At 41.4% G+C, this 14,229-nt stretch overlaps 1 protein-coding gene across 6 annotated transcripts in view; it reads left to right on the forward strand.

Annotated features, from left to right (window-relative positions):
* The window catches only part of hspg2 (heparan sulfate proteoglycan 2), a 94,838-nt gene that overhangs the window by 24,462 nt on the left and 56,147 nt on the right, over nucleotides 1-14,229 (forward strand). For all 6 annotated transcript variants that reach the window (XM_039604040.1, XM_039604042.1, XM_039604043.1 and 3 more), the window contains exons 2-3: nucleotides 3,627-3,756; nucleotides 4,039-4,089. In XM_039604040.1, coding sequence (XP_039459974.1) covers nucleotides 3,627-3,756; nucleotides 4,039-4,089 — 181 coding nt within the window. The remainder of the gene's footprint in view (nucleotides 1-3,626; nucleotides 3,757-4,038; nucleotides 4,090-14,229) is intronic.

The raw sequence follows: 14,229 nt of genomic DNA on the forward strand, positions 1-14,229 counted from the left end.
TTTTTCAACCTACCCTATCTAAAAGAAGTAAGTATGTGTCAAGCTTTCATCTACTTGATGCTTTCTGCAGTTTACATTCCATTCCTGCTTAGTACATGCTGCTACTTCAAGCCCAAGCAGATATTAGAGAGAGTAAAAGGAAGAGAAGGTGTGGTGGTTAAAGGGAGATGGAGGGTCAAGTAGGCTGAGAATTCATCTTGTGAAGGTTTTCTGCTTGCATAAAAGGTCACAACTTGGCGTTTGGATCAATTGATTGGAATGAGCAATGCTGCCTTTTTCCAGCTTTCATTTTTCTGTTTTTGCATATCCCAAGCTCTCATGGGAACAAAGGCTGATAGGTTGTGTGAGCTCAAGAGGTGATTTAAATGCTAAACCTGTGCTGCTGCTATCAACAGATAGTGTCAGCTGCTTTCAATAAACATTTTAATGAGAGAGCATCACTTGCGGGAGACTCGTGTCTGTCATGAGCTTCATCCAATTTCTTTCTCTTTTTTTACTGTAAGACCCTGGCTGTGCCTTTAAGATATTTCCTACAGATTGTCCTGCAGCTGCATCAGTGGGTTTATTAACAGAGTGGGCGAACTGAGTCCCTGAAGAAATCTTCTCACGCTTCCTCTGACAGGCTTTGGATATCACTGAGATGTAACCAGGACGGGAATGCTGACGTGTGGGTGTATGATAGTGTGTGTCTGTTCATGCAAGGCTGTATTTGACCGTGTTTGTTTGCACGTGGTACCAAATGCCAGTGTTTGTGAGAATATTCAGTTTTTTGCTTATCTGCATTAGAATCAGTTTGCACTGCTGTTTTGCCTTCCACAGTTTCATGCTTGTTATAATTTGGCATGCAGGCAACACAATACCACTAAGTGCCAATCAGTTTTCATCAAAGGGCAGGCGAGGAGGTTAATATGGGAAAGTTAATGTGAAACTCATCAGCACAGAATGATGATAGATTAAAAATGCAAAAAAACAAGAATTGTGATGAAATGCTTGAATGATGAATAAAAGGGCTTTTAGTGCAAATATTAGCATTAGGGAGGCATTACTTGTTGAGAACCAGAGATGATAGCAGGCCTCCAGCTGCAAGACTCAACGACAGCTGACGGTATTTCTGTCTTGAAAGGTTCTTGGCTCACTTTTTGTGTAGTGCGATCAATCGTTTTCCAAAACGCTTTGCTTCTCACTCATTGCCATCATCATCAGTTGTTCATGCTAAACAGCTGAAGGTCTGTATTATGTCCCATGTCAACTGCCACTCATTATTCATGGATTCCATCATTCCCCTTTGTAGAGCTACTACCATTTGGTTTTGCAAAGTCAATGCTGCATATTTTTAAGCAATTTATAAGTAAATATTCATATGTGAAAGGTGTCCATGTGTGTCTTTGTGTGTATCTAGGCCACTTCCTGTGCGTTTATGTCGACGCCTACTTTTTTTTAAAGCCTAACCTGATTACCATTTCTTATTGGAAATTGAAACAAATTAATAGAGCAATGTGTTTACACAGCAAGGTACTAGAGTCAGGAGAGCTTCTGAGGTGTTTGTCCTCTGGGTGGGGTGGGGTTTGAAGAATTACAGAGTCCGTCAAGAGCTTTATCTCCAGGGAGAGATAACTCTAACACCACAGACATGTCTCGACCTCAAGACTCAGACTAAAGGTCAGATTAGCTTTTGGACTAGAATGGAGCGAGAGGGCGCATTCACATGGAGTTCTCAGCTCTGTCTAAGATGAGGTCGGCTGACATTCTCAAACAAGTGTTGCTCAGCATGTTAGCTTTAGATCAGGTGTGAATATGCAGCCGTCTGTAAGTTTGTTCAGGGTTTTTTTTTTCCACCCAAATGGCATCCAGCATGTCCAGATCATACACCATCCCAAGGGAGTGGGAAGCGGGAGATGATCACACCAATGGTTGGCTGGTCGGCATCACTGAAAAGAATTTGGTTAGTCAGCAGTTTGCTTTTGAAAATGGCCCGGGATTGTTGTTGTAAGGGTGTTCAGTCAGGGGAGAGAGGATTTGTGGGGATAGATCTAGTTATTTATTAGCTGGATCCATTCAAATGGGAAAACTACCATGACAGAGTTGGGTGGAAATAGGAACTGGCGTGCCATGCCTACTGGAAATGCCAGAGGTGGCATCCTGCCAGAGTTGTATCTAAACTTATAGCCAGCGTCTGGGCAGTCTGCATGCTGAGATGCTGAGAGCAGAGATAATAAACCCACACTGTGCTCCAGTCAGGCCGCCATAGTAAACTTTATCAAGATGATCAGATATGGGAATGGCTGGAAAAGCTTTGTGTCTTCTCAGTGAGGTGTCTGATGTGTCTGTCACGTGTCCTGCAGGAGGACATTGTTCTGGCTACATGATTTTGATTTTGTATGTGTATGTTGTCATGCAATAAAGAGAATATTGCAAAAGAATTTGCACTTCCTGAGGCTGGTAGTCTGTAGTTTAATAACTGAGGAAAAGGTCACGTGGAATGTATTCTGATATGGACTGGGTATCCAAATCTCCCTTGAGGTGAATGTACTAACACTTTATCAAGTTCCATATTTAATAAATCTTTAGATTATGAGCAATACAGCAGGAGAACAGGCACAGCGTGAAGCAATACATTAATGCTAATTTGCCTCACTAACATGGCAAATTGTGGTAAACAGGATCAAAAGCCACTTTTCCTTTTTGAGCTGACATTTTATGACTTTTTGATGTTTCAGTTCAATTCCATTTTATTTATATAGCCAAATCACAACAATAGTTGCCTCAAGGCACCTCACATTGTAAGGTAAAGAGCCTACAATAAAACAGAAAAAGGACAACATTCAGATAACTCCCTATGAGCAGGCACTTTGGCAAAAGTCGAAAGGAAAAACTCCCATTTAACAGGAACCTCTGGTGTAACCAAGCTAAGGGAGGGGTGGCCATCTGCTGCGACCGGCAGATGGCCAAGAAAAAATACTCATGTGCATCATGGGAAGCCCTCAGCAGCCTAGACCTATCGCAACATAACTAAGGAAGGATTCAGGGTCACCTGATCCAGCCCTTACCACTTAACACTTTATCAAAAAGAAAGGTTTTGGTTAGAGGTGCTAGAGGGCACATGATGGTTTATTGATTGACTATTTCCTGATTCCTGAGTCAGTTTTGAAGGACTAGTTGTGGTATGTGGCATATATTTTTAGCCTGGAGAACAGAGTGTAAAGGATACTTTAACAGATTAGTTTCATTCTGATCTGAACTTCAGCTGCTTTTTCTGGCTTTCGGAAATAAGTTTTATTTGTGTGTGTGCCTGTGAACTTATGCAGGTATTCCTATGCTGGTTGTTGGATGTGGAGTCAGCTGTGAATTTCTGTAGCATTAACATTTACATGAGGAAAAACCATAAATGCCATGTTTTGAATTTAAGCAAGTGGACTGAAAAAACAATAGAACTTGGATGTCGTGAACTTTTATTTGCATGCTGTTAAAAGAGATAATAAAAGATTAAAGTAAACAGATCACAATGCCCCATTTCCCATTCCAGCTTTTGTTTTCTCTGCACAATTCCAGAGCTCATGTATAGCACTGGGTGTAACCCTTTTCCCAAGAGACTTCAACCCTTATTAATCTCTCTGTGTTTACTGCAGGTGACACAGGCCTCCAAGGTATGGGGAGAGGTTCCTCTGCCAGAAGATTTGGAGGCAGAAAAAACTATCCTGGGATCTCAGAGTTTACTGGACGATGATGAGGACTTTGCAGCTGATGAAGCGTCAGGAGGTGGGTTTGGTAAAAGCTGCATAACCACAAAGCAACAGCTGCTCTTAATTCACACCACTTATGCTTTCAATATAAATTCTTAAGATTGTTAACCCACGCCAAAACGGAAAATTGGTAAATATTTGTTCAGAGATTTGTCTTATATTGACTTGCGAGATTCCGACTGTTTAAGGGGAATATAGATCTCCAGCAGATTTGGTGCACTACTTTAAATATAATTGAATGTTTTCCTCACCGCAAATCAGCACATTGACCTATACTTCTGTTTCTCTCATTCCAAAGACCAGCCCAGTGGAGAGGACTATGGAAGCACACCGTGGCCTGATAGCACAAGTAAGTGAACAGACAATCTTGTGGATCAAACAATTCACTCTGACAGATTTTGTTTACATGCGGTGGATCACTCAGCCCTCTAAAGCTCCCCCATCTGCGACTCTGACGTGCACCAGTAACACCGTGTGTGCGTTTGTGCATGCACACTTGTGCATAATGTCTGTCGGTGCCTGAGTGATGATACCTCCACATCCTGCTACACCCTCTCCTCCCTCCTCGCCAGCTTGCCAGACTCTGGTCATAACACAGGGCCTTGGCTTTATCTTTGAGACATAAACATCTCCTCTTTCATCCTTTTAACCATTGGCGGAGGTGACAGCACAATAAGATACATAAACGCCCAATGAACAATAAAAACTGCGGGAAAGCACCTCTACCCCATTATTTTTATTCAGACTTGTATTCTGTTCAAGGAACACACTATATCACTGCACATAGTTTCAGAAAAAAATAATGCAGAAACCATAATAAACTTTGCATGATGGTCTGACTCTTTAATCATACCTAAAGTTTACGTGTGCCGCTGTTCTTGGTCCGTGTTTTATAGTTTTTACAATCCCTGGGTTGCTTTTCATTGCAGACAGCAAAATAACTAAGAATTACTGTTACCTGACCTTTTCACTGAACATGCGTGCATGCTACTCAGAGTTAGCCACAAAGGATGCCTTAAGAGTATTAACTAGTAACATAGTGCATTTAACTGCTGAGCTCTGATGTTGCAGCAAAATTAATGCTCGACGTCAAAGGATAACTGGAATCGCATCGTAGATATCGATTGCTCAGGTTTTGATTTATAGTTCACCATGAAACTTCACTGATCGATGGCATCCTATATGATTGTGCTTTAATTATATTTTCCATAATTATAGTGGTAACACTCTATTTTGTGACAGCAATGAGTTAGGCCCAAGCATTGTCCAAAGTTGCCATTCCTCACTTTAGATTACTCTAAGTAAGTACTCTGGTTTAGTAATGACTGCTGACTGCATGTACGCATGTGCAGACATGACACTCCCTGAATCCACTAGGAACTTGCATGCAATCGGAAATCACAGGTACTTAGTACTAGGGAGCTAATAGGTTAAAGTTCTTTTAATTTTAGTTCTCACATGCACTCAATTAGCTGAAGTCTTTAGATCTACATAGACTATATATAAAGGATAGAAATTTGCTGCCATAACTTCAGCCATTTTGATTTGGGTTAGTAGTATGGCTGTGGCCCTAAAGCATACCATAACTTATCATCCTGTTTGACTGTAATGAGGACCACAATCTATGAAATGAACATTAAATTGTATTCAGTAATACCATAGATTCAAAAGTAGATTCCATATGAAGATCCAGTGAACCAAAAGGTCATTTCCAAAAGACTTTGATACATAATGAGTATTTTTTGCAATCAGTGGACTCGCCCCTTACTGGTCATTGGGGAGAATGCAGGTTTAACTCTTTAGCTTGTTATAGCCAAAGTTATATAGGCGCTGGCTATAATAAGCCAAAGCAAACATAGCTGTTACTTCTTAGGTTGCCCTTGGTGCCAGAGACTTGCAATTGACTAATTCATGGAGCTGATTACATCAGGGCACAATAATTGTTTTGGTAGCAAGCTAGCATAAGAGCATCATGTGCTTCACTCACAGAAATAGCAATTCTGTGAAGCCTCACAGAATCTAGGCCAGTTAAAGGTGCCAGAGGATATTTTAACACGGCTAGCATTAATGTGTGTGGTGTTGACATCATGTGATAGCGGCAGATTAGACTAGCAAGGCTTAACTGACTGTTGAATCAGTTTTTGACTCAACCTTCAGTATTTGTTTAGCGTTGACTGATTGAGACATAGTTAAAGGGGATGTATTTTTACCCCATAAACACAGTTTGCCGCTTATTTCAGCCTAAGTTGTTCTCCAGCCTTCTGCAGCACGCTGAGCTGCTCTTATAATGAGAATGGCAGACAGATTCGTGAGAGAAAAAATATTTAAAAGTCATAAAAGACAAAGGAAATCAGTGTTCTTTTCACAGCACAGGATGAGAAAATATATTTCCATTTGTGTGTGTTAACATTTTCAGCGTGAATGAGTCAAGAACAGTCTCAAGTACTCTGGTTCCATAAACTTCCTTGCTTTTGTTTTCACAAAGAGGTCAATTTTCTTTTAATATAGCTGTTGAAAAGAACGTTCAGATTATGTGGTGCTTTCTCAATTATATTGTCTTATCTCAAAGGTGCCTGGACACATTTGCATTCTCCCCAGTATGACCGTGGTGGTAAGATTAGTGTAGTCAGACTAGCGCCATATATAGATCTGAGTAAATCTGCCTTGGGAAGGAAATTCTGTTTCCTGTGCTGAATCCTGAATACTTTGCTGAGTGTCTCTGTCCTGTGGGCTGTCCAGACAATTCACCCAAGCCCGTGCCTTCCTTCCCCCTCCACTTCTGTAAATGGCAAGACGCTGGTGGTACAGATGCCCCCATTATGCTTTGTATCCTGTTGTGTGGCTGTTTGCTGATGGTTAAGGAATTCCCATTTCCCTTTGTCTCAGACATGTACAATGAATCCCTGCAAATATCTGGAATTGAAACTGCTCTTAAACAAGAGCTATTGTGAACCGTCTTCTGTGTATTGTTGCTCTTTGTCTCCCTCTTAATCATAGTCTGCAATCTTTTCCAGAGATATGGAAACTGTGTCCCATGTCCTCCTAACCTTTCATCTTGACCTCTAAACTCAGAGTCCCAAAGAGATTTCTTTGGGACTCTGAGGAGGTAAATCCAGCTTATCTGCTCTGTGAGAGCCTTTCCTTGTTCCACAGGCTCCATTACAGACATTCCCAGTGTTCTAAGGATATTGGCCACTTTGTTTAGGACATAAGGAAACAAAGGTTACCAGGCCACTTGCTTGTAATAGTGTAGTAATTGGCGAAAGGCCGCTGGGGTTACGCTCTTCACAGTGTTTATTTTGGGTAAAAAGCTTGAGAATTATTTTTTTTGAATATACTTAGACCAGGGTGAAAAAAACATGGCAGACCACTTCTTTTTCTATATAAATAAATAAAGGTAATTAACCATTACTAAAAATAAGGTTTATGCCCCAGCTTAACAGTACTAGTAATCAGCAAAATATATTTTCATGATTTTTTTAGTGGTTAATTCACAACTGTGTTGTTGTAAATATGTATGTAAGTTGTTGTTATCCAAGAAAAAATAGTAAAGCACATTGTTTGGAGCACCATGGAGGTTATCACTGTTGCCTGAGTTCCACTCCACCTGTGTGGAGTTTGCATGTTCTCTTATGTTTCCGTGGGTTCTCTCCAGGTACTCTGGCTTCCTCCCACAGTCCAAAGACATGCAATTAGTGGGGTTGGGTTTATTGGTAATTCTAAATTGCCCATATTGTGAATGTAAGTGTGAATGGTCGGCCTCTCTGTGTTAGCCCTGCAACAGACTGGCGACCAAAGTGTGCCCTGCCTCTCGCCCTATGATAGCTGGGATAGGCTCCATCCCTCCCCCACGACCCTGATAAGGATAAGATGAAGAGAATAGATGGATGGACTGTTATTTTTTTTAATTAAAATGCCAAATAACAAATAACATTTGTTATTAGTAGTTGAATATTATGCATGATTAATTTCTGACTTCTCAGAGAAGTCCAGCTACAACCCACCTCCACCTCAGCTCCTTTTTTAAAAACTTTATCAGTGTCTGTTGTATCTTGTTCCTGTTTTCTACTATGCTGTAGTCTTACTCTCCACACCTCCACAACTTTCCATGTATGCGCATGAAAAGGAAGGGAGGTGTGCTTTTTCCACCTTATGCTTTCCACAAATGCAAGTGGAAGGCATTTAATGTAGGTCCCAGTGCAGTCCCATAGTAGACCAACTTCAGCCTTAATATGTCCCATTAAGTACATTTCTCATTGCAATGGTTCAGGAACATGTCAGTATCATAGTGTATTGTATTTGTCCAAGTAGCCTCCTTTTAAAGAAGTCTTGAGATTTACTCAGAAATTATATAATATTTTTTTATCTTTTGCTGTGCAAAAAAAAGGAAAAGGCAACCACATATTAAAAATAGAAGAGATACGCAATACATGTCAAAGTCACTGTGTCAACAATCCTACTAGCTGTCATTCTTTTTCTTTGTGGCTCACTAATGTTTTGTTAGTGCAAGTGGTGAAAAGATATGTCAGTGTAAACATGATAAACAGCATCTCAGTCCTGAGAAACTCAGATGGCTTGATTGCTATACATCAATATCCAACGCTGCTGTCTAAACTAGCTCTCTCATCCATTGTTTAAATACACTAGACAAGGACTCACCTGTCATTGGAGTTCGATCTACATGCTGGGATTTGTGTGTGTGTGCATGTGTGTGTGTGTATACTGTTGACGCTGATGTGAGTAGAGGGAGACTCACAGACAGGGTACTGCATTCCTGTGTAGCCTCACCTGGCTTTGCTTCTAATCATTTACTACTGAGCGCTTACTGAAAAAACATGACATAGGTTTGGATTCGTCCGTTATCTGTCAAATTGAGCAGATGTTGCACCATTAGTGGACAATACATCAGGGTAATGTAGCTTGTCTTGTCAGTTTGGCCTGAGCAGTGCCAGGCCACCCACTCAGTTACATGCTTTTTCATGGTCAGCTGGTATGTGTGTCTCAGTGGCACTGCCTGTGTGTGTGCTTGCAAGAGTGTGTCAGTTACACGGAGCCTCTTGGGCACTTACACGGAGGGACAAACGCTGGCAGCTGCAGTTATTTTGCTGAGATCTTTGTTGTTGTACTGCTGGAGCTCTACAAGGAGGTCACGCACTTGAAACAGAATGTTATTGTGGACAGGACAGTTGTAGGAGCAAAAGAACGTCGGTGCTGTAGTGTTAAACGACACGTTTGGACGAACCTTTGTCTTACCTACTTGTCTCAATCAGTGATAAAAGCTTCTATCCATTCATAGAAGCTTGTCACTCTGACTGTGTACAATTCATTTTGGGTGGGCATAGTTCTGAAAGACTCCTGCTGAATGGTCTTAGTCACTAACTTGAGCTCTATTACTGCACCTAGCCCTGTGATCCTACACTCTGTTGTACCAATAACAAATGAGTTGCCTTGGAGAGCTGGCTTGTGCCACTCCTCTTTAGGAAAGAGATTTTTAGGGTTTCTTTCAAAGAGAGCATATCTGACTGCTGGAGTGATTTTCTTTTTCCTCTCTCCAGGAAGGACTTGTACTTTATATCTCTGTGCATTTTGATGAGCTTAAAAATCAGTTACGATATATCATAAATGAATAACTTACACTTGTGCTAGCAAAATGTTTAATTGTGCTGCAGACCAAATACTGAATTAAAGTGGTTATTGGCTGGGTATTCAATTGTCCTGTGGTTTTCCCAGATATGAGTTTATTTGGATAAAGCTCCACAGTTGATTAGTGGCTTCCTGGTTGCACCCTAGAGAGTATCTATATCAAATAATACCACTCCCGGGACTCATTAAGTTCTTAACTAGTTTTTCTTCTGTTGCTGACAATTCATATACATCCACTGGCCCCCCAAAACAGAGGGAAACCACATAAACTGGTGTAACAAAGGTCAGTGGAGGCCAAAATAATGTATTCTGGTTGGATTCAATCAAAGTTAAAATTTTAAACCACAAGATAATGGAGCTTGACATGAGACACACTCTACTGAGTGTATTACCCCATATGCCTGCCTGGGGCATCAGTGTGCCGCTGGACAGTCTGTGGCACTAGTTACACAATGCCCCAGAGGTTCTCATTTGGATTCAAAAATATTTGCTTGATCCAGGCACACTCTGGTCACATGAAGCTGTACCAGGAGGAACATGGGGCCCAGAAGATCTGACAATGATTCTGAGGATTTCATTCTTGTACCTAGCAAAAGTTTGACCCTCCAAGGATATTCCTTGCCAGACCATTACTGACCCACTGCCAAACCAGTCATGCAAGATGATGTTGCCAATATCTCCAGACTCTTTTTTACCTGTCACATGTGCTCAGTGTGAACCTGTTCTCATCTTTGAAATGAACAGAGTCCCAGTGGAAGACCTACCATTCTTCTGTTCACGATCCCGATCGTCAGTCAAGCTTTGTGGTGCTGGACTAAACACTAAAGGATACGGAGACCTCGTGTCACAGAGTCTGTTTCTGATGCTCTCGATTACTAGTTTGGTCAGAAACATGCAGATCAATAGCTTGCTAAAGGTCATTTTCTAGGGTCCTGACAGTGCTCCTGCTGCCCCCTGACCCAAAGAAGCCGATACTGTCCTTCTGCTGCATTGATGCCATTCTACGCCCCTGTCCATTGCACTTTGTGTATCCATCTTCAAGCATCTCCTCCACACTCTTAAGACTGTGTCTCAGTGGTGTAAAGGACACTAACAAAAAGATAAAGTATACAAAAATCAGTCTAGAGGGATAAGGAGAGAGCAATGGTCTGTGGCCACCACGTACAAAACCATTCCCTTTTTAGGGATTGTCTTGCCCATGACCCTGAATTGGATAAGCGGAAGAAAATGGATGTAGTTCTCTTGTTGTTTCCTCTCCATTGCACCTGTTGTCACATTCATTTTGCTTCAGAGTGAGTGAAATGGATTCACATTGTTTATGCTTCGTAACTGGACACATTGATGTCCCTGAAGTGTAACTGACTTCAAGTTATACTATGAAGATTGAGTGTTCTCTTAATTATTTTGAGCAATATACATACTTTATTTTTCTGCTGTTGGGTAAAAGATTCCTTTAGTTTGTTGTATTTTCAAATATCTCTCTATCCAGCCTCTTTCACAGTGAGCACTGCCTCACTAAGTGGCCTTAGCCCGATCAACCCATAACAGAGCAGAGAGTATTAACAAATCTGTTACCTCCTCCTCTCTGGCTTCCACTCTCTTTCTGTTTCTGACAGTGATCACAGCAGATCAGCAGACTTTGAAGTAGCAAATGCTTCATTAACCTTAATTAGTTTGGGTCACTATTCTTGTGGCAGACCTCATATCATTTGGGTAGGGCATGTTTTCTCTCAATTGTTTCCTGGCTGGGCCTTTTAGACTTGAAGAAATGCTTTGTCTGCAAGCCAGACAAAAATCTTTACACAGTTCTTTTGTTTTTGTAAACTCTGCCTTCTTCTAAAATATATGCCACAACTACAGTAACGTGTGTCAGAACCCACATGGTTTTCGCATGTGCAGCTGTACAACAGCTGGATCCAGTATACTCACTCAATTATGAAGGAGATCTTGTTTACTACTGTTTGTTGAAGTTTATGGAGTGGACTCATATTTATCTGGAGAGGAGCATAAAAAAATCACTCTTGTTAGTATAAAGTGCTGGTGTGGAGCATTTTAATATATTTTCATGGCGCTTTGTTTACAAGATAGTGAATAGATCCTGTAAATGCTTTGCAAATCAACCTTTGTACTTGGGTCTCTTTCTTGAAACAACCAAAAGGCCTCCTCACTTGACATTTCATAGCATGCCCCAAGCAGTGGAAGAATGAATGAGTCACCACGAAAAAGAACGTGGTCATTGTTGCCCATGGCAGTGGAGAGAACTTAGGGTAAAACCAGTTAAAACTCTTTTAATGGTGCTCAGTTCTTCCATTTAAAAAGGAAAACAGGAAACAGCTCCTCCCTGCATTACTGCAGTGCCAGGGTGGATGTATGTGTCAGACAGCTGAGATGTGACGAGCAGGATGTGGAAGTGTGCACTTTGTTTGTAAAGTATTCTCTTTGTGTTGAAAGACTGAGGAAGAGGTATGTCTAAAGTTATGGCCCCTCACCTTTTCTCCTCGTCACTGTCATGTAAGGAGATATCCTTGTGTGTTTCCTGGCTGACACTGGTTAATAAAACCACAGGCCTCCTGCAGCCTGTGTCCCATGAAGCAGTATCCACAACATTTAGATGGTAATGATTAGTGGGACTGTTGATCACAGCAAATCGATCGTGACGTTTCCAGCTTCTCATGAAACTATGTTGGGATTTTTTAGATTTTTTGTTCTGCTGCCACTGTAATATGTCTGTTTCACGTAATCATAGTGGCTCTTCTTGATTTCCTGTTTCTGTTACTACAACTTTTTCTCTTTTCATTTCTCCTACTTATTATCTCTCTCTGTTTTCTCTCTCCCTGCATCTGTTTTCCTGTCTAACTTTCCTGAAACTTTAACCTCTCTGCACCTGCCTGGCTAACTTCATTTGTTTCCCTTGTTCTTGTGTTGCTTTCCTTGGTTGATCTTTGACCTCTGGCTCATGTTTGTGCCGTGTTGACCTCCCCGCCACGTCTTTTCCCACTATTGCTTGCTCTCTGCTGCTTGCACTTCATTTCTTGCTATAGCACATTGGTTGGATTCTTCATATCTGAGGAACATACAGAGCCCAAGTGAGCAAGAGCAAAGTAAGTCCTGAAGCACCTCTTTCTTAACACTTTGTTTTTCTCTTGTTTCTTGTCTTTGGCACACTCTGCTTTCACCTGTTCTATTCAGTTATGCATGGTCTTTTCCAAACACACTCTCAGATAACATTCCTCATAACAAGACTCAGCTGGGGCATGTAGTGTCTGAGTCCAGCTGGTTTGTTTTTCCAAATGTCTTACAGGCGTTTCCCAATGATTTCCGATGCTATGGAAAATTTTATGCTTTTTCCATCATGTAACAGAGTGACAACATTTCCATTTCTAGCTAAAAATGTCTTTGAAATAACGTTACCATGACACTTGCAAAATGTACTCCATGCTTTCATTTTAAAATTGCTTTTTGAAGTATCAGCCTCATGTTGGTGGTTCAACTCCAATGCAACAAACCAGATCTTATACTAAATAACTACAACACAAAGATGAAAATGAGCTATTTTTTATATACAGTGGTGCTTTTGATCTCTACATTGCAAGCTGTGGATGAGCAGGATGGGGAGAGCTTAATAATGAAGCCAGAATTAAGTCCCTAGATTTCCCCACAGGGCAATAAATGGACTTGGAAACAGAGTTTTTGGCTTGTTACCAGCGAAGGGGTTAAGTCGCAGCGGTTGTGTCTACAGGAGTTAAGATGAGAAAGAGACAGCTGGCAAATGAAAATATAAGCAGAAAAAATAAGGAGGAGATTGAGATGAGAGAGAGCAAAATCCCATGTAGGGGAGTTACTAAAGATCTTTGTTGGAGTTATTAGAGCATTGTGGTTTGGGCCTTTTTCTTATAGAATCTGGCTCTCCCCCACATGTTTTGGAAATGGCTTGACTGGTGCTGTGCGCAGCCTCGGGGGTTGAAGGTCAAACCCAGTGTGGCTGGGGTTTAAAGGCCAGGCTGGGCTCATTGCTCAATCAAGCCTTTGTCTTCTGCATAGCCCTCTAAGTGTCAGAGGGGCCCATTGCACAAAGCTGCCACAGTTCTACTGAACAGCTTTAATCGCCAAATAAGTTTATGAATTAAGAGTATGGAATGCTACTTTTCCACACTTTTTTTTCTCTCTCCCACTCGTCACATCTGTTCTCACAGTTTCATCACCTTTGATGGTGGTGGCGCTTGGCAAAGGGGATTTTCCCCTTGCTGAAAGCAGTAAGTTGCCCACGGGAGCTCTTGGAGTGAAAGAGGCCCTCGTTAGCAGTATGGCACAACTTGGTGCGCTAATCAAAGGATCTCAGGCAGTCCCATTCTTCTGTTTTTTGCGGCAAGCTCAGAAAGAAATGGGGCTTCAAGCCACTGTTGACCTGGCTGCAAGTACCCACTCAAGTGATTAGATTATATATGGGTCAAAAGAGGCACTTTGATGAGCAACTTTGATGTTGCTTGTTTTCTGAGACCATATTCAGGCCTAACAATTGGTCCTATAAATCTAATACTAGCAGTCTGAAAAGCGAGCACACCAGGTTGTGCTAAAGCCTGCAGTTCTGTTCTTACTTGTTCCCCTTACTGTTTTCTTAGGCAATGCTCAGTTTACTTTGACATAAAAGGTGCTTTTCTCGCCAGGAGTTGGACGTCTTGTTGTACCACCGGTGTGTAGAAAGAAAATGGGACTTACCGGCGTAAAGAGAGGAAAGCTTTTTAACACAGTGACCACACAGCCTTTATGTGAGACACGAAATCTATAACTTTTAATTAGGTAGCTCCTGTTAAGCATGATGTATATCTGCTGTCAGTGTGAATGTCTG

The sequence above is a fragment of the Oreochromis aureus genome, linkage group 20 (genome assembly GCF_013358895.1).
Source record: "Oreochromis aureus strain Israel breed Guangdong linkage group 20, ZZ_aureus, whole genome shotgun sequence".
Classification (NCBI taxonomy): domain Eukaryota; kingdom Metazoa; phylum Chordata; class Actinopteri; order Cichliformes; family Cichlidae; genus Oreochromis; species Oreochromis aureus.